The following is a 20714-nucleotide window of genomic DNA, read 5'->3' as shown; positions in this document are numbered from 1 at the left end:
GGAACTCAAACCACCCAATTACTTGGGATGTAGGGGGCAAGGACGGAAAGAGAGACTTCTCTATCATCTTAATTCCATGTTTCATTAAAATATGAAGCTCGAATTTTTTACGAATTTAAGTTATAGTTAAGAAAAATCCTAAAAATTATGTCATAAGTTAACTGCTTTATATGATCTCAAAAACTTTGGAAAATCAGAAAATTAACAAAAATCAAACAAAAGAACTAAATTTTAAGCTTAAAATATTAACCGATTTCTAATCTTTGATTATGAATGTCAATTTTTCTCTTTTATCAAACAAAAATATATAAACGGTGATTTTTTAAGAGCTTGAGAACTTTTTAAAAAAAAACGCATAAAATTTGCAAAATCTCATCGATTCTTTATTTGAAACGTTAGATTGGTCCATGACATTTACTTTTTGAAGATAATTTCATTTAAATGTTGACCGCGGCTGCGTCTTAGATGGTGCATTCGGAAAGTCCAATTTTGGGTAACTTTTTCGAGCATTTCGGCCGGAATAGCCCGAATTTCTTCGGAAATGTTGTCTTCCAAAGCTGGAATAGTTGCTGGCTTATTTGTGTAGACTTAAGACTTGACGTAGCCCCACAAAAAATAGTCTAAAGGCGTCAAATTGCATGATCTTGGTGGCCAACTTACCGGTCTATTCCTTGAGATGAATTGTTCTCCGAAGTTTTCCCTCAAAATGGCCATAGAATCGCGAGCTGTGTGGCATGTAGCGCCATCTTGTTGAAACCACATGTCAACCAAGTTCAGTTCTTCCATTTTTGGCAACAAAAAGTTTGTTAGCATTGAACGATAGCGATCGCCATTCACCGTAACGTTGCGTCCAACAGCATCTTTGAAAAAATACGGTCCAATGATTCCACCAGCGTGCAAACCACACCAAACAGTGCATTTTTCGGGATGCATGGGCAGTTCTTGAACGGCTTCTGGTTGCTCTTCACTCCAAATGCGGCAATTTTGCTTATTTACGTAGCCATTCAACCAGAAATGAGCCTCATCGCTGAACAAAATTTGTTGATAAAAAAGCGGATTTTCTGCCAACTTTTCTAGGGCCCATTCACTGAAAATTCGACGTTGTGGCAGATCTTTCGGCTTCAGTTCTTGCACGAGCTGTATTTTATACGGTTTTTGCGTAAAATCTTCCATGTGGTCGAATAACACAAACCCAATTGCTGCGAACGGCGACGAATCGACATTTCACGGTCTTCAGCAACACTCTCAGAAACAGACGCAATATTCTCTTCTGTACGCACTGTACGCATTCGTGTGGTTATTTTAATGTCCAATAAAGTAAACTGAGTGCGAAACTTGGTCACAATCGCATTAATTGTTTGCTCACTTGGTCGATTATGTAGACCATAAATCGGACGTAAAGCGCGAAACACATTTCGAACCGAACACTGATTTTGGTAATAAAATTCAATGATTTGCAAGCGTTGCTCGTTAGTAAGTCTATTCATGATGAAATGTCAAAGCATACTGAGCATCTTTCTCTTTGACACCATGTCTGAAATCCCGCGTGATCTGTCAAATACTAATGCATGAAAATCCTAACCTCAAAAAAATCACCCTTTATTTCGTCTTCTTTAAAGAATTTGCCCTGAAAAAAATAAAAATCGCTCATTTTTTGATTTAAAATGTCAAACTCAATGCGACTGCCAAAAAAGTAAAACAAACAAACAAATCATTGCGAGATAATGATAATAAATATTTTGTTTTTAATTTCCACCGAATTCGGAAAGATAAGGCACCAATCCCTTATCGACGAACTGATTATAATTAAAGACAAGTTTGCCGGATATAAAGTTTGCCTTAGATTAAGATCACATTTAATTTCTTTTATTTTTTTATGATTTCATTACCAATAACAAAATATTTACTTATTTTAAGTTCCCTTAATAAATTCTGACAATGTTTTCTTTTTTAAGTGATTTGTGAATACAATGATGGTAGCTTTGTTTTATTATAAAAACTCTGAAGTATAAAATTTGACTCCAGTGATTTCTTCCTCAAACACATCAATCTACCTACACCCACCTTTGAAACTTCTTTATTTCCATTCCAACTGTGTTCTAGGCTTCAATATGAAAGAGAAAAAAACATAATTTCCTATTTATAGCTTATTTTTTAATTTGCCCTCATTTTTTAATAAAAAAAATATGAAAATATCAAAAAATTCCACCTATAAACGCGCATAATTGCAGACGTAAAACAAAATGCCATTTATATGACTCTGATTGCAGTCTCGAGGGTAACGGAAAAAAAGCACCAAGAGTTGTGTTTTTTAAACATGAACTTGCATTAAAAAGTATTTTTTTTTTTTACAACCCCATCGAGTCTGGAATCTCATAAAACAAAGTAAAAAACATTTTACGATTACAACAACAGACACAATTCGCTATATGTACGGTACGGGCGGGGTTCGTCATCAGTCTGTTGAACTTTTTGCGTCAAAAATTACTTTAGAAAATATTTTTTCATCCGTGGCCTTGTTGTGTTTATTTACTGCTGTTGTTGTTGTTTTTGTTGTAATTCGAACACCCTGAACCGTGTCTGCCATTTTGATAACAATTTGTATAAGCTACGGGTTAGATGTTATTATTTGTGCTTTGTGGAAATCAAAAAGGACTGATCTGATGGAGGAGGCCGTGCGTTGGTAGGAGCCCGGAGGTAAAGTTCAAAAATGAGATATTACTTATTACTTCTTCATCAGAGGCATAAAAGTGGAAACTTTTTTATGCAACACAATAACCTATTCCCTCTTCTATACCCCACCCGAGCCCACTGTTAACCATCATACACCAACTGGGATTTCACAGTCAACGCAAGTTATCCTTGTCCATGATGGGTGATGGGTAGGTAGGTACTTTTTGTGTAGCCTCCATATCTCTGGATCTCTGGATGAATTTTGTTTTTTTGTTTGTTCAGGGTGAATGATGGGAGACACCTCACATGAATCCATTATCCATGCTCCCCTTTTTAGGTTCGATGTGACACCACACGACTACGACTCGCAGCATACACCACGTACCTTCATTATATGGGAAGCATTAATATTTTCTCTCATCCTTAAAATTGTTTTACATCCTGCTGCGGGTGCAAGTTGCCAGTCGCCACTTGCCACCATTTCTCATCTCTAAAATAATACCACCGCCCCGTCGGTCGCTGCCGCTATACTTCACACACTTCGAGGAGGATAATCATAATCATGATAATCGTCGTCATGTTCATTTGTATACACTTGCATCACTCTCATAAAATGAATTATCCTCATTTCCAAGATTTTATATATATGTACATATATACAGGATCCGGTCTTGGCGAGAGAGAAGTTGAAAACTCGTTAGATGGCTTCTAATAATCCGACTGAAGAAATGTCTGCAGACGATGACGAGCGTACAGAGGGACACAGTAGATGACGATTATTATTATTATTGTTGTGAGGAGAATTTCACCACATGTTTTAGAAAAAAGTTTATTAAGTTTTGATCAAATTAAATATTTTGTACAAAAACGTGATACATTTGTCAAATTTGATATACATTTGTAATTAAAACACACAAAATTAAAAAAATGCAATCATAACACTGGTAATGTAATTGCTTTCAATATTAAAAAGTTCGAAATCCACTTCGAAAAAAGAGGCTGGATGCGACCAACACTGATAACTTCCCATCCCGACTTTTTGATTTGTCTTGCTTAAAAGGATTGTAGGATTTTGTGTTTTTTTTTTTAAATAGGTGACAGTTGAATTATTTAAAAAAAATTTCAAATGATCAACAATATTTTGCTTATCATGAAGAAGTTTGATTTTAAAATCAATTTTTTCAATGGAGATTTTTAGTCGAACACCAATTTAAGCAGCATTTCTTAAAAGTTGTTTTTTCTTGTATTTAGCTCGGTCCCCAGATAGATGTCTCGAGTTTCGAGCTCGAAGTTGGGTGAAGTCACATTCCACTTGTGCCTTCCACCTGATCTGCAGTCTTACTTTACTGGGTTGTTCTATGGGTGCGAATTCGAAGACTTTCCGGGAAGGTGCATTGGTTTACCTATGCCGTACGCCTTCTTAGTCGTTGGACTTTTACAATTCTGGCTAAGGTTACGTATGTAGCTGTAAGGCTATTAAAAAAAAGAGGCTGGATGCGACCCACACTGATAACTTCCCATCCCGTCTGTCGATTTGTCTTGCTTAAAAGTTTGTCTATATTATGTACTTGTATCAATTTTTACCAAATTTGCGTACTATTTTTTGTAGATTTTATTATTTTGTTTTGAAAAAACGAACAGTTGCATTTTTATATAAAAATTACTGAATATCGAAAACAATATCTTCTGTGAAATAAAATATGTTTGAAGCCAATATTTTTAATTTTTGAAAAGCTATTTGAGTCGAAAGTTAATTTTTACCAAGTTTTAGTATTGTTTTTTTTAGAGTTTTATTTTTTGTAAAAAAAACTGTCAATTCGATTTTTTTTTAAATTTTATCGAATGGTAACATCAATATTTTTTGAAAGATAAAAGTAGTTTGAAGCCAGTATCTACAATTTTTGAAAAGATATTTAAGTCGAAATTCTATTTTTGCCAACTTTTATACATTTTTTTTGTAGGTTTTTATGTTTTGTAAAAAACTGTCAATTCAATTTTTCTCAAAATTTGTCCTAATGTTGAAAACAATATGTCTTATAAGTAAAAATTTGTTTGAAGTTATTATCTCAAATTTTTGAAAATATATTTGAGTCGAAAATCATTTTTTACCAACATTTGTTAATTTTGCACAAAAAACTCTCAATTCAATTTTTCTCAAAATTTTACTCAATGTTGATAACAATATTTCTTTTTAAATCAACAAATTTTGAAGCCATAATCTAAAATTTTATAAAAGATATTTAGGTCGAAAATTACTTAAGCTACAATTTTCACCAACTTTAAGTAAAGTTTTGATTAAATTATTCTCAAAATGTAATTCAATGTTAAAAACAATATTTTTATAAAATAAAATTAATTTAAAGACAATATTTAAAATTTTGAAAAGATATTTGAGTCGAAAATCAATTTTTACCAACTTTTATCAATTTCCGTAGGTTTTTATTTTTGGAAAAAAACTGGTAGCTCAATTTTCTCAAAATTTTACCGAACTCAACGTTTCTTATAAAATAAAATTATTTTTTTTGGAAAGATATTAGAGTCGAAAACCAATTTTTACGAACTTTTAGTAACATTTGTTTAGGTTTAACCTTTTTTATAAAAAAATTAATAATTCGATCTTTCGCAGCATTTTACCAGATGTTAAAAACGTTATTTTGTATAAGATTTCCGAGGTGAAAAATACTTTTTTTCAGATTTATAAAAAACGGTGATTGGATTTTTTTCTAAAAATATAATTGTTTCGTATCATCTTGTATATCATACAAAGTTTAATGAAAATCGCTAGCATTTTTGTTTGGTGAGATATTTTGGGCAAACCAAAATTTGTACCTGTTTCTCAAATTGCTATGGTAAAATAAAACCAGCCCAATTTTTTTAAGAGCCCTTCCTGCATCGTTCTGCTCTTTTATTTGTATAAAACATACGAACATAGGATCACACGCACAGAGAAATCTCTATACCAATATTTTATTTCAACTCTAGGGACCTTGAAAAGTCGAGAAATGTCAAAATTTCCAATTTGAAAACCTCACCGATTACAATTACTTATTATGGGAAGTTAAAAATTCAAAGTAAGCTGAATTTTCATGGAGTGCAAAACATTTGGAGTCGAACAAAATGTACATATGTGATTGTTGTTTTAGTAAACAAACATTAATATGACATTATCGACTTGTGCCCGGAAATTTAAAATATTTCTATAAACATGTTCTTCAAATCTGTAAACTTTTTCAAGATCTGCAGTGTGTACCTGTAGCTTTTTGTACTCCAAAAATTCCTAAAGTCTTAGAGTAATTTACAAAAGAAGTGTTTTTGGCCCCTTTTCCCGTGTTTTGTTAAGGAACATTTTTTGGAAGTGTTCATGACGTGAAGCTATCCAAAAAATTTAAGATTTTTTCTTTTTATATTGAACCTTACAATTTCATTGCTGTAGATATTCATTTATAACTTTCAATCATTATTATTCCAAAATTAAAATAATTTCTTTAACCTATGGTGTTTCAATATTTGTATTAAACTTTTTTTCTAAAACCGTTTCAAACCTATTTTGATTGAAAATCTTGTGTTTTCTATAGAAAATCTCTTGATTTTAATTTTAAAAAAATTGGCTTGGTCTTAGATTTAAAACATTCAAGGTGCTTGCTCTCTCTAAGCAGATCGCATATAAGCTCTATAATAGGTGTCATAACCGAACACTGTCTAATAGGAAAGCACTCCACGAGACTAGGCGTATTCTCAAATGACTTTTGCAGAAGCTGTATAAACAAGGAAGTGGAAGAAACGGTTCTTCATTTTCTCTGCACATGCCCTGCTCTAGCTCGAAAACGCAAGAATTTCCTAGGAGAATTCTTCTTTAACGATCTAAAGGATCTAAATCATATCGGTATAATCAGCCTCTCACGTTTCGTAAGGGACCCAAGATGGTTTCATGGAGCTTAGGAGGAAGCCTCAAGATTCATGTGGTATCACAATGGGCCATTAAACTAGCCTAAGTGTGTCCGTTTCCATCTTGGACAGCCACTATAACCTAACCTAACCTAGAGTTTCTACATATTTTCTCTGAAATGAATAATATTGAGTATTTTAATACATTTTAACTTCAAGTAAATAGAAATTTCGAAATCAGCATTGGATTTCCTCCGTAGTCTACTGACAGAATTCAGTAATTGGAAATATGATTTGAAGTGTTTTGAAAATTGAAGAAAACTCATTCGATATGCTGATTGTTATTTATTAGAGACACACGCTTTAACTTCAAATTATCATCTACGTTTAAACTTAAGTAAATTATATTATTGAATAATTTATAACAAATTAAAATTAAGTTCACATAAAACTACTTTTATGGTGAAATTCCTAAGTTCTTTTTATTTTTCTGTTAAACATCAAGAAAGCGGAATTTGTAATTTGTGTAAAGTTAGTTGCATGTGGCTGAATAGCTTTGGTGATGATTACAATGAAGGTGGTTTCTGTGGCATCATTTCTATAACTATAGAAACAATGACATTGATAATGACAACGGCAATTATAACAAATCATTCGCTCCGAAATGTCATAAAGAAATAATATAACATGCAATATTGGTAGGTATACGTTTTGTGTACAAGTTAGATAAGTTTTAAGGTGCATACTGCTATGGAGGTATGTAATGTTAAGAAACTAAATAAGAACATTTTGGAATTTTAATTATATAAAGATTTAGAAAGGCAATTTTGTGGCTTCAAGTTCGAAATATCTCGTCTTAGAGATTTTAGTTTCTCGGAATTTGTATGGTTTTGAATATGAGAGTTTTTCTAAAGAATTATTGCAAGATGATTTTCTTAATATTTTGTTCTTTCTCTAGGTATTATTTTCAACTTCTCAAGTCCAATATTAATAGCTCGAGTAATGTTTTGGGAGTAACTGCAATTATTTACTTTATGGTAAGAAATTCGGCTTTTAGCTAGTTCACTGTTAATTTCTTCAAATTTGTCGTACTTTTATGTACCCCGGTCAATGTAAAAAAAGGGCACGGTGGCTTACAACTCTCAACCATTCATCTGGGTGAGTCATTTTAGGTATGAAGGGGACCTACAGTTTTTATTCCAAATTTAAGAAAGCACTTTTAATCTTCAAGGGGATCTTTCAATCCTTCGCTAGTGGAAAAATACTTTAGGGTTGCACGGGTAGGGATTGAACCCAAGAACTGTTGCATGACAGTCCTACACTTTGCTTACATACTTAAGGTGGCGCTACAGTCCTGTGTGAACTAGGGCCTCACCCAACAAACTTCTCCATCTAGCTCGGTCCCTAGCTAGATGTTTCCAGTTTCGCGTTCCAAGTTGGGTGATGTCACATTCCACTTGCGCGCCACCTGATTCGCGGTCTTCCTCTACTGCGCTAACCTGTGGGTGTGGATTAAGACTTTCCGGGCCGGAGCATTGTTTTCCATGCGCTTTACGTGACTCAGCCATCTTAGTCGTTGGACTTTTATCCTTCTGGCTCAGTCTACATCGCTGTACAGCCCGTACAGCTCGTCGTTCCATCTTCTCCTCCACTCCCCTTCGATGCATACGGGACCGTAGATCAGACGAAGAACTTTTCTCTCGAAGCGGCCCAAGGTGCTTTTATCCGCTTTTGTCATAGTCCATGCTTCTGCACAGTATAGCAGGACGGTGATGATAGAGTCTTATATAGCAACACTTTAGTCCCTCGAGAGAGAATTTTACCACTCAATTGCTTTCTTATTCAAAAGAAAACTGCTGTTATTCTGCGTTTGATCTCAGCGCTGATGTTGTTTTCTGCTTTTACAGCGAAGCATAGTTTTGGCATCCCTGCCTAGGCAGACGAAGTCCTTGACTACCTCGACAGTTACGTCTGTCGATGGTGACGTTTTGACCAAGACGTCGGTATTGTATGTCATTTCTTGACGACAATATGTACTTTGTTTTGCATTCATTAACCGTTAAACCCATTTTTGCCGCCTCTGCCTCAATACTCACAAAAGCCCCATTGACATCACGCTGAGTTCTTCCGATTATGTCAATGTCATCAGCATATGCCAGTAATTGGACAGACTTTTGATAGATAGTGCCTCTAGTGTTGACGTGTGAGCTCTGCACTATTCTTTCAAGCACGACGTTAAAAAAATGACATGACAGCGCATCACCTTGTCGTAAACCTTTTTTGACATCGAAAGGTTCTGTTAAGTTGTTTCCAACCTTTATGGTGCTGCGTGAATTCTCCATGGTTATCCTGCACAAACGGACGAGTTTGGCAGGGATGCCAAAACTAGACATGGCTCTATACAGCTCGTCAATGAAGATGCTGTCATATGCGGCCTTGAAATCGATGGGTGTCGATTTGGTGTTCTTGAGTTTTTTCCAGGGTCTGCCATAATGTGAATATTTGATCAACTGTGGACTTTCCTGGTCTAAAACCACACTGATAAGGACCTATCAGGTTGGTGACGATGGGGTTAAGACGTTCACATATTACGACAGAGAGGATTCTTTAGGCGATGTTAAGTAGACTGATTCCTCTTTAGCTGGTGCAGTTTAGAGGGTCTCCTTGTTTCAGGATAGGGCAAACAATACTGAGGTTCCATTCATAGGGCATGCTTTCTTCCAACCATATCTTACAGATAAGTTAGTGCATGCTCCTAACCAACTTATATCCAGCTGCTTTAAAGATCTCGGCATTCAAGCCATCTGCTCCAGCGGCTTTAATAGACTTCAGCTTAGATATGGCAATCTTTACTTCGTCTAAGTCGGGAGTGCGGGATTTTTGGCTTTCGTCGTCTATGTTGAATGGATCATCCTGCATGACAGCGAAATTCAGTTCTTCGTCGCCGTTATACAGCAGAAGTGGTCCTTCCATATCCTTAGCATTGACTGCGGTTCCACTATGATGTTTCCACTTTCGTCTTTGCAGCCTTCGGTTCTAGGTTTATGTACCTGTAAATTTCGTTTCACCTGTTCATAAAACTTTCGAACCTCATTCCTCCTTTTATACGTCTTAACATCTTCGACCGCACGCTTCTCATGCCCTCTCGTTTTCCTTCTGAGAAGTCGGCGTTCCTCTCGCTTCTTCTGATCATAGAGCTCATGAGCAGCTCTCGTCCTTTTATGCAACGACGCTTTGCGTGCCTGTTGTTTGGCTGTATTTGCCTGCCGACATTCCTCATCAAACCAGAGATTCCTTGTTGGTGGCTTCTTAAAACCCAGCACATCAGAGGTGGCTTCTCTGACTGCATCTTGGCAATGTTGCCACTGGTTTTCGATACATTGGGTTGGCGGCAGAGAACTTCTAGAGAGGTTACTTGTAACTCGGCCCGAAAAGGATTTGACGATTTCTGGCAATTGTAGCCGTTCGACGTTCGTTGTACCTTCTCCCAGCACATCCCTGTTTTGCCTTGGGTCTGCAAATCCGAAGTTCTACCTTGGCTACAACGAAGTAATGGTCCGAGTCGATGTTAGCTGCGCGGAAAGTTCGTACATCCATAATGCTGGAAGCGTGTCTGGCGTCGATCGCAATATGGTCAATCTTGTTGACGGTAGATTGATCTGGAGAAGTCCAAGTTCCTTTGTGGATGTTGAGGTGTGGAAAACGCGTACTGGCTACCCTTACGTGAGTTTGAATCCGTTGTCGGAAGTGTCGTCGTGCAGGCTGTTCTTCCCGATTATTCCACCAAATATATCTTCCCTTCCTAGCTTGGCAATAAAATCAACCAGGACAATTTTAATATCGTAGCTAGGACACTGCTCATATGTTTTGTCTAAGAGCTCGAAGAACATATCTTTTGTGTTGTCGTCTTTCTCTTCTGTGGGGGCGTGCGCTTTGATTTTATAGTAATGAATAAATCGTTGAAGTCACATAGATTTTAAAATACTGGAAGAACTCAGCAGCAAGTAAAAGTTGAATGCATAATTTTCCTAAGTATTTTTAAATGATGACAATAATAGTGGTTTTCCAAGAATCAAATATTTTATTAAAATATTAAAAACAAATCTTTTTGATGTGAAGAGCGCCCAAAGTTATTGCTTACTAATTCATTCCGTCCGATAAGTAACTCTTCTAAAAATATTTTTCTTTAAAGCACTCTTTTAAAACTTTATTTTTTTGCTTAGAATTAAAAACACCTTAAAAGCTCTTAAAATAAGTTTAAAATGCTAAATGTCCAAAGTCTGAATGTCTAATTGAAGAAACTACGTCTTCTGTCAACTAAGCATCAGTTTAAATTTAATCTTGATGGCTCTATTTAGAAAACATTCACCAAACCAAATTAAATTCAAAAAAAGTATCTCTTAATTTATTTAAGTCTAGATTGTTAAGCAGTGTATTGTTAGATATTTCCATGCAAACCCATACTTCCATCTCTCGCATCTTCATTTAGGGAAAATGGTCTTTTTCAAACAAACACTGCGACTATATTGTGTAGAATTTAGGTATCATAAATAATACCCAAAGTCATCCCTTAAGCGCCTCTGAACACTCCATTATCGTTGGACATGCATAAACCACCTCAACAAACCACTACCAACATATCTACCACCCACTGATTCGCTGGTGAATAATAAATCTTTCACAGTTCTTCTCACTTAACCAACCACTCCCAACTATAAACTATTGCACAAAATTTTGTAGGAGAAAAAAGAAAATTTACATCCCTCCGCACCGCATCGTCTGTGTAGTCAAACTTAAAACACAAAAGTGATACAAGAGAGGGCTCATATGTGTACCCAAAGGCACATTAGGACAGATGCTAGCAGAACATTTCTATATAAAATAAGCACAGACCAACCAACGCAACGTAACGCGTCGTCCTAGTCGTCATCCGTGTGTTGGTTAGGCTCTTCTTCAAAATAAAAACCCCCATAAGACACATAAATAAAACATACCTCCACCATTTCGAAAGACCAAATACGGAAACCTCCAAATGTTTCCAAGGCCCACTGCATAGCCTATGCAGGCCATCACGAACTCCACTTGATTGGACCAGTTGCCTCTGCCTGTTTCTTCCATCGCCGCCGCCGTGGCTGAATCCATGGTTGTGGTCATTTGCGGCGTTCTGGCGTCATCTGCCGTCACCAAGCCGGATGTTTTTCCATTGCCCAGAGCAGCATTTGTATTGACGGATGGACTTGAGCCCTTGCTAGACAAAATTGAATGTTTCTAAAAAAAAGAAGAAAAAAAAACGTCATCAGCAACGAAAATAGATGAAGAATATTGAAAAATGGTTTAAAAAAGGACGAAAAAAAGGACCAAATAACAAAAGCAGTTCGGGCGTAAGAAGAAAAAATAACAACATGTCCTACTACGAAAAAAGGATGTTAACGTGGTTGTTTTAAACTGTAAATTGTAGGCTGACGAAACATTATCCCAAAATTCCGAATACTGAACATATCCTCTGTTTTTGTGTAGACGACCGACGAAGGACTCTTGGACATATACGTATTATGTGATACGTAAGTAAGTGCTTGAGTTTCTGAGTGGCGTCATGGAAACTGGTCAGGTCATGAGAGTGTGTGCTATAGTTTGATGGACAGCATCAGTTAAAAACAAAATAGCTAGTAATCAGATTTATGCACATTTATCTTTTTAACGAATTCTTTTGGGAATGTTGTTTTGATTTAGATTTTTTTTCTTGTTGCGATTTGAAAAATATTGAAGTTAGGTTTGAGAAAAATCTGCATTATTGAGCTGTTTCATTTGAAGTACATTATATTTACGGTTTTACTTTGTCTTAGGAAACCTTGAAAAAAATGGTCGATTTAGAAGCGCACCTTCTTCATTTAGAGTATTGATATCTATATATTCTTTCTTTTATGATAATCTCTCTGCTCACAATGTAAAGTGCCTTAAGTCGACTTAAGCCAAAAATTAACATTCTTTAACATAACTTGGAGTTAAATTTTTGTATTTATTAATATTCTTAATGTTCTAATATTAAAATGAAAATTGATTTAGAAATTCGATGATAAAGAATTTAATTCTAGTCCAACAACGGATTTGCCAAACTTACTGAAATGAAAATATTGAAATAATTCTTAAGAAAAAATTACAATATAAAATCCCCACATATTGTTGACTTATTTTCTTCTTGTTTTAATAAAATTACCGATGCACATATTTGTTTATTCATTAGTTGATGATGTTCATTTGCTGTTTGAAAACCGGAAAATATTAAAGGCAGTTACACTTAGTTAAAAATGACTTAATATCTGTAAACCATTAATCATAGCGAATAAAAATTTAAATACATGATTTAAAATTATAAAAAAAATGTATTTGTTATTTTGCTAAATTTCAGAAGTGCTACAATAAAATTAAGGGAAGATTTTGGATTCTTAAAAAAATTAAGTGCCAAGTTATAATAAGATTCAAGTCGAAAAAACTCTGCCTAGCTTAAACTATTGGCTAGATTCTGTTAAAACTTGGAAATAAATGTTTTATGTTTTCTTTGTAAACGGTGATTTTTTAAGAGCTTGAGAACTTTAAAAAAAAAACGCATTAAATTTGCAAAATCTCATCGATTCTTTATTTGATTTGATTTGACGTTAGATTGGTCCATGACATTTACTTTTTGAAGATAATTTCATTTAAATTTTGACCGCGGCTGCGTCTTAGGTGGTCCATTCGGAAAGTCGAATTTTGGGTAACTTTTTCGAGCATTTCGGCCGGAATAGCCCGAATTTCTTCGGAAATGTTGTCTTCCAAAGCTGGAATAGTTGCTGGCTTATGTATGTAGACTTTAGACTTGACGTAGCCCCACAAAAAATATTCTAAAGGCGTCAAATCGAATGATCTTGGTGGCCAACTTACCGGTCCATTCCTTGAGATGAATTGTTCTCCGAAGTTTTCCCTCAAAATGGCCATAGAATCGCGAGCTGTGTGGCAACTAAGTTCAGTTCTTCCATTTTTGGCAACAAAAAGTTTGTTAGCATTAAACGATAGCGATCGCCATTCACCGTAACGTTGCGTCCAACAGCATCTTTGAAAAAATACGGTCCAATGATTCCACCAGCGTACAAACCACACCAAACAGTGCATTTTTCGGGATGCATGGGCAGTTCTTGAACGGCTTCTGGTTGCTCTTCACTCCAAATGCGGCAATTTTGCTTATTAACGTAGCCATTCCATCAGAAATGAGCCTCATCGCTGAACAAAATTTGTCGATAAAAAAGCGGATTTTCTGCCAACTTTTCTAGGGCCCATTCACTGAAAATTCGACGTTGTGGCAGATCGTTCGGCTTCAGTTCTTGCACGAGCTGTATTTTATACGGTTTAACACGAAGATCTTTGCGTAAAATCTTCCAAATGGTCGAATAACACAAACCCAATTGCTGCGAACGGCGACGAATCGACATTTCACGGTCTTCAGCAACACTCTCAGAAACAGGCGCAATATTCTCTTCTGTACGCACTGTACGCATTCGTGTGGTTGGTTTAATGTCCAATAAAGTAAACTGAGTGCGAAAGTTGGTCACAATCGCATTAATTGTTTGCTCACTTGGTCGATTATGTAGACCATAAATCGGACGTAAAGCGCGAAACACATTTCCAACTGAACACTGATTTTGGTAATAAAATTCAATGATTTGCAAGCGTTGCTCGTTAGTAAGTCTATTCATGATGAAATGTCAAAGCACACTGAGCATCTTTCTCTTTGACACCATGTCTGAAATCCCGCGTGATCTGTCAAAAACTAATGCATGAAAATCCTAACCTCAAAAAATCACCCTTTAGCAGAAAACAAAATAACATTAACAGTGTACAAATTTGTTGGTCAAAAGTCCAAAAATTAGGAATTTCTTAAAAACCATTTGAATGCCATGTTCTCTTCTTTATATACAAAAAACCTAAATTTTAATATTGCCTTGAAAGTTTCCCTTCATTTAATTAACTTATGTAATGGGTCAAATTGAAAATTTTGACATTTCTCGACGTTTCAAGGTCCCTAGAGTCGAAATGAAAGAGTTTAAGAAAGATGTCTGTGCGTGCGTGTGTACGTACGTTCGTATGTCCGTACGTTTTTTTCATCTTCCATAGCTCAAGAACCAGAAAATAAATTGACTTCAATTGAGTTTTTTTATACAGATAATAAGGCAAAATGGTGCAGAAAGGGCTTTCAATAATATTGAGTGGGTGAACATTTTGATTAAATATAATCCAATTAACGGTTTTTTTATAATTCAAAAAAACTAAAAAAAAAATTGTCACCTAAAAATTTTGACACTAAAATATGATTTCATCTTCAAAACAATGTTGTGCAACGAAGAATAATGTTTTTAATTGACAGTTTTTTCTATAAAAAATAAAAACCTAAAAACAAACATTACTCAAAGTTGGTAAAAACTGAATTTCGACTAAAATATCTTTTTAAAAGCTTAAGATTAAGGCTTCAAACTTATTTTATCTCATAAGAAATATTGTTTTCAACATTCTGAAAAATGTTACGAGAAATCAAATTGACAGCTTTTCTTAAAAAAAATAAAACCTAAAAAAATTAACAAAAGTTGGTAAAAATTGATTTTTGGCTCCAATATCTTTTAAAAACTATGAATAAGAAAATTTGAAAAAATCTTATTATCAGTTTTTTCACAAAAAATAAGAAACTTCTGAAACTTCTGTCTGAAACTTCTAACCCACTTAATTGTTTCGCTGATGACAGTACCCTCAGCTTTTCATATTCGTTTCTAGATTCTCATCCTTGTTCTTCGGATGTGGACTACCAACGGCAGCGTATGATGAGCTCATTAAATTCTGATCTTGACAGCATTGTGCAATGGGGAATCAAAAACCGTGTAGAATTTAATGCTTCGAAAACTCAATGCTGTCTACTGTCACAAAAGCGTAACCTTTCCCCTATGCCACTATCCATGAGTGGTACTTGCATCGAGGAGACTGAACAGCTTTCAGTCTTAGGTATGTGCATTACAAACCACTTGTTGTGGAGTGATCACATATTTGACATCGCCAAAAATGCTGCTAAGAGTTTAGGTTTTCTTCGAAGGTGCAAGAAGTTTTTTACTCCTACTGATCTGGCTATAATCTATAAAGCCTATATTCGTCCGAAACTCGAGTACAATTCCCATATCTGGGCAGGTGCTCCTATAACCTACTTGAGTCTCCTAGACAGAATTCAAAAGAGAGCTCTAAAAATGATAGGTGACCGTTGTCTAACTGAAACTTTTGTATCTCTCGAGCACCGTCGTAAGGTTTCATGCCTGTCATTATTTTATCGCTACTTTCATAAACAATGCTCTAATGAAATAGCCAGTTGCATTCCTCCCCTCAAACAATTCAACCGTAATACCCGTTCCTCTAGGAATGCTCATCAGTTTACCCTTGAGCCCAATTTCGGACGTACTGTAAAGTACAGAGATTCCTTCTTCAGCCGCACCACACGAATGTGGAATGCTTTACCAGACTCAATGTTTCCCACTCATTACAATATTCAGACATTCAAAACCAATGTGCATCGGTATCTCCTTTCTAATCCTATCCTCCCTTCTTAATTGCTCGCACTGTGATTTATCATGATAAGGGTATTCATATCCCCTTGAGTGCGCGTATAATATAAAAAAAAAAAAAAAAAAAAAAAATAAAAACAATACCAAAACTTGTTAAAAATTTTACTTTTGACTCAAATAGCTTTCCAAAAATTAAAGCTATTGTCTTCAAACTTTTTTATTTCACAGAAAATATTGTTTTCGATGTTCAGTCGTTTTTTTTTATAAAAATCCAAAAGTTTTTTCATTCAAAAATTAAATCTTCAAAAAATATTACGCAATTTTTTTTAATATTTTATGTTTGTTTCTTGATATCTCTCAAAATATTTCCATTCATCCAAATTGTGAAATTTTAAGAAATGCTACTAAAATTGGTAAACATTTGATTTCGACTAAAAATCTATTTAACAAAACTAGATTTTAAAACTTTACTTTTTCTTTATATGAAAAATATTTTTGATAATTTTAAATTTTTTAAAAAATAATTTAACTGACAACTTCTTTAACCCAACACGAAAACCAACAAAACTTTTAAGCAAGACAAATCGACAGACGAGATGTGAAGCTTTCAATGTGAGTCGCGTACCAGCCTCTTTTTAAATCTTAAAATACATTAAATATTATTTAACAGACGCTTTGAATATATGAGCAGGTTCACACGATACAGTCGTACATTTTATTTATGTCGATTTTATTTTTAGTGAAAGTAAATTACAGAAATTAGTTTCATATGTGTATTTTATACATGATAAGAATCCATCATGTAATTTTCCCTTCACAAATATTTTCAAGCTACGGACATGATTTTTTAATTATTGTTTGTGAAATCGAATGTTTTGGAGATTTGACCTCTCAAGGTGAGTGAACTCCCCGTTCAATTCAAATGTTGATTAATTTATTGGATCTTAAAGAATTGAAGAGGCCTTTCACTATACACAAAAGTATAGAAGAAGCTTAATAGTTTATTTTTCAATGACACACATTTCGATTTCATTTAATGGATTTGTTTTATAAAAAAATGTATTTATCTATAAACAATCACAATCAAATTAATAAAAATAATGTTGTTAATCTTTTTATAACTATGCTTTTATTTTTACAATAATTTGCAATGTTCGGTTAGTTAAACCCTTAAAGATAATCTTACTGCCAACAAAATGTTATCTTAATGTTGTTTTTTATTTCAGTTTTGAACCAGATTATTTGTGATATTTCTTTGTAAATTTAAGCGACCATGAAGTATTAAAAAATGAAGAAAAATAACAATTAAACGACACACGCCTAGATAAGAAATAATAATAAAAGTAAAATGTATGATTTGTAAGTACATATTTATATATTTATAAGTATCTTTATTTTTATGAAGTTATTCAATTTATTTATTTAATTTATGTTTATTTTTCAAATGAAGCTGCTTTGTTATATGGTATAAAAAAACCCTTAAAGAAAAACTTGATATTTGTAATCAATAAAGGTTCGGTCGGGAAAGGCTCGTACTTATAATGACAAAAAAGATGTTTCAATCTAAATCGTAGGATTAATAAGATACGAATTTTTACGAACTTCAAATTTAGTGAAAATATTTTTGTTAAAACGAGGACTGTTATTAAAATAATAGGGGACCAATTAACAGTATAATTTGTTTATTTTGAAAAAGTTTTCTAACAGAGAAAAAAATTAAAAATTACCTTGACCATTTATTTAGTAACGGTTATTCATTTTGCGGCTTCAAAGTATAAGACTGGAATTCGACATCATTTTTTTTCATTTCAAAATCTGTCATTTACGAAAATGAATTCGCTAAACTGTCGCATAAGACATACACATTGTTAAACCTACTACAAAATTAATGATTCTGCCACAACCTCATATCGTGCTTTAAGAGGAGATTATGGTTTACATAATCGTTCAACTACGCTTGTCAAAATTGTAAAGAAATTGTTTCGCGCGTACTACTGAAAATATCGCTGCTATAAAAAGAAGTATTGCCGAAGACCCGAATGTGTCGATTCCTCGCCTTTTTCAGGAACTCTCAGCTGCACATTTGCAACATCGTAGATACGTGGAATGGATGCTTGAACAACAGGAGGGGGACTGCGATTTTTCGAAAAAAAATTTCTTCAGCGACGAAGCGAACATTGATAACTTCCCATTCCGTCTGTCGATTTGTCTTGCATAAAAGTTTGTCTATATGTACTCGTATCAATTTTTAAAAAATGTGCGTACTATTTTTTATGAATAAACGGACTGTTGGATTTTTATATACAAATTACTGAATATCGAAATAAAATAAATTTGAAGCCAATATTTTTAATTTTTGAAAAGCTATTTGAGTCAAAAGTAAATTTTTACCAACTTTTGTTCGATTTTTTTTTAAATTTTACGATATGTTAACAAAAATATTTCTTGAAAGATAAAAGTAGTTTAAAGCCAATATCCACAATTTTGGAAAAGATATTTGAGTCGAAAATCAATTTTTACCAATTTTTATACATTTTTTTTTAGGTTTTTATTTTTTGTAAGAAAAACTTCTAATTCGATTTTTCTTAAAATTTGTCCTTATGTTAAAAACAATATTTTTTATAAGTCAAAATTAGTAAGAAGCTATTATCTCAAATTTTTGAAAAGATATTTGAGTCGAAAATCATTTTTTAACAACATTTGATAATTTTTTTTAGGTTTTTATTTTTTTGTAAGAAAAATGAATGTTAAAAGCAATATTTCTTATAAGATAAAATAAGTTTGAAGCCTAAATTTCAAGTTTTTGAAAAGATATTTGAATCGATATTCAATTTTTACCTGCTTTCAGTAATGTTTTTTTAGATTTTTATTTTTTATAAAAAAAACTGTCAATTCTATTGTTCTCAAAATTGTATCAGATGTCAAAAACATTATTTTTCGTTGCACAATATTGTTTTGGAGATGAAATCGTATTTAAGTCGTAAAATTTTGGAGGTGACAATTTTTTTTTTCAGTTTTTTTGTTTTATAAAAATGCACGCACATACATCTTTATAAAAATCTTTTATTTCGACTCTAGGGACCTTGAAACGTCGAGAAATGTCAAAATTTTGTATTCTTCTGAAAATCTTGAAAACTACAATTAGCAATATCTTAATAATCTTAATAATTTGAAATAAGTTTGAAGTCAATGCATAGTATTTTCATGTGCTCAAAATGTCAGTGTATTTAAAAACCTTATATCAATTTTGCTTTTATTTTGTATAGTATTTTTAAAAACTGTTAAAAAGTGACTTATTTTAAATTTGTTTAAAAGTTTCTTTTTTTTTTCTTTGTTAGTCGATTTCTTTTACTTTACATAAGCCATGAATAATTTTTTAATGTGTACTCCTTGTAAAGGGCATCCCAAAATTAACGCAAGATTTGAATTAAATAGAAAACGCCGTTTTTAGTCTTTTGTAGTTATATTTTTATTGACTCGTAAAGTACATAGGATAGGGTTATGTTATGTATGGAATAACACATCGGACAAATGGCCTCCACGGCTTTGCATGCACATGCGCACTCTTTTGTTGAAATTTTATAAAATAATGGTGTTAAATCACACGATCTCACCGAAACGAGAGAGTACACGACCTGGAAATGTCTCATGCAGTAACTGAATTGTTTCACGGGCTGTATGACATGTGGAACTGTCTTGTTGAAACCACATATTGGACACATCAATATCATCCAATTTTTTCAGAAAGAACTGTGTAATCATGTTGCGATATCGAGCACCAGTAACAGTCACTGCTCGACCAGCATCATTTTCAAAAAAATATGGCCCAATTAAACCTCCAGCCCAAAATCCACACCATACAGTCACGCGTTGTGGATGCATTTGTTTTTCGATAATCAAATGTGGGTTCTCCGAACCCCAAATGCAGCAATTTTGGCGATTGACAAAGCCATCAAGAAGAAAATGTGCTTCATCGCTTAGGATGATTTTGCTCGAAAAATCAGGGTCCATTTGTTGATGTTCAATAACCCATTCAACGAACTCTCTTCTCTGTCCATGGTCATTAGGCTTCAATTGTTGTGTTAATTGAATTTTGTAAGCATGAAGACACAGATCTATGGTGAGTATACGCTGTAGAGAGGTTCTTGAAATTTGCAATTCTTGTCCACGACGTCGAATTGAGGTTCCTGGATTGTCAGCAACACTCTCACGCACTGCTTCGACATTCACATTTGAGCAGCTTGTTTTTAGACGACCAATGTGTTTGGCGTCTCCAACGGATCCAGTCTCCATGAATTTTTCAATTAATCTCTTCACAGTTGACGAAGTTAAAACACTATTCCGACCATATTTTGTATGAAATTTTCGAACTGCAGCCACCAAGCTTTCACTATTTTTGAAATATTCTTTAACAATGAAGACACGTTGTTCTAACGTGTAACGCTCCATTTTTAATAACCCTATACTATTAGCTGTCAAATTGTTTTTTTTTTCAGGGTTGTCAACACTTCACTGCACAAATGGCGGCAAATTCAAATCTTGCGTTAATTTTGGGACACCCTTTATAAAATTGAAGTCCTTGACATT

At 34.0% G+C, this 20714-nt stretch overlaps 1 protein-coding gene across 1 annotated transcript in view; it reads right to left on the bottom strand.

The window, feature by feature from the left end:
• Positions 1-20714, bottom strand: part of LOC129946099 (sodium- and chloride-dependent glycine transporter 1-like) — a 208223-nt gene that overhangs the window by 178952 nt on the left and 8557 nt on the right. Inside the window, exon 2 of the mRNA XM_056056135.1 lies at positions 11553-11826. Coding sequence (XP_055912110.1) covers positions 11553-11826 — 274 coding nt within the window. The remainder of the gene's footprint in view (positions 1-11552; positions 11827-20714) is intronic.

The sequence above is a fragment of the Eupeodes corollae genome, chromosome 2 (assembly GCF_945859685.1).
Source record: "Eupeodes corollae chromosome 2, idEupCoro1.1, whole genome shotgun sequence".
Classification (NCBI taxonomy): Eukaryota; Metazoa; Arthropoda; class Insecta; order Diptera; family Syrphidae; genus Eupeodes; species Eupeodes corollae.
This window is presented reverse-complemented; position numbering and strand designations above follow the sequence as displayed.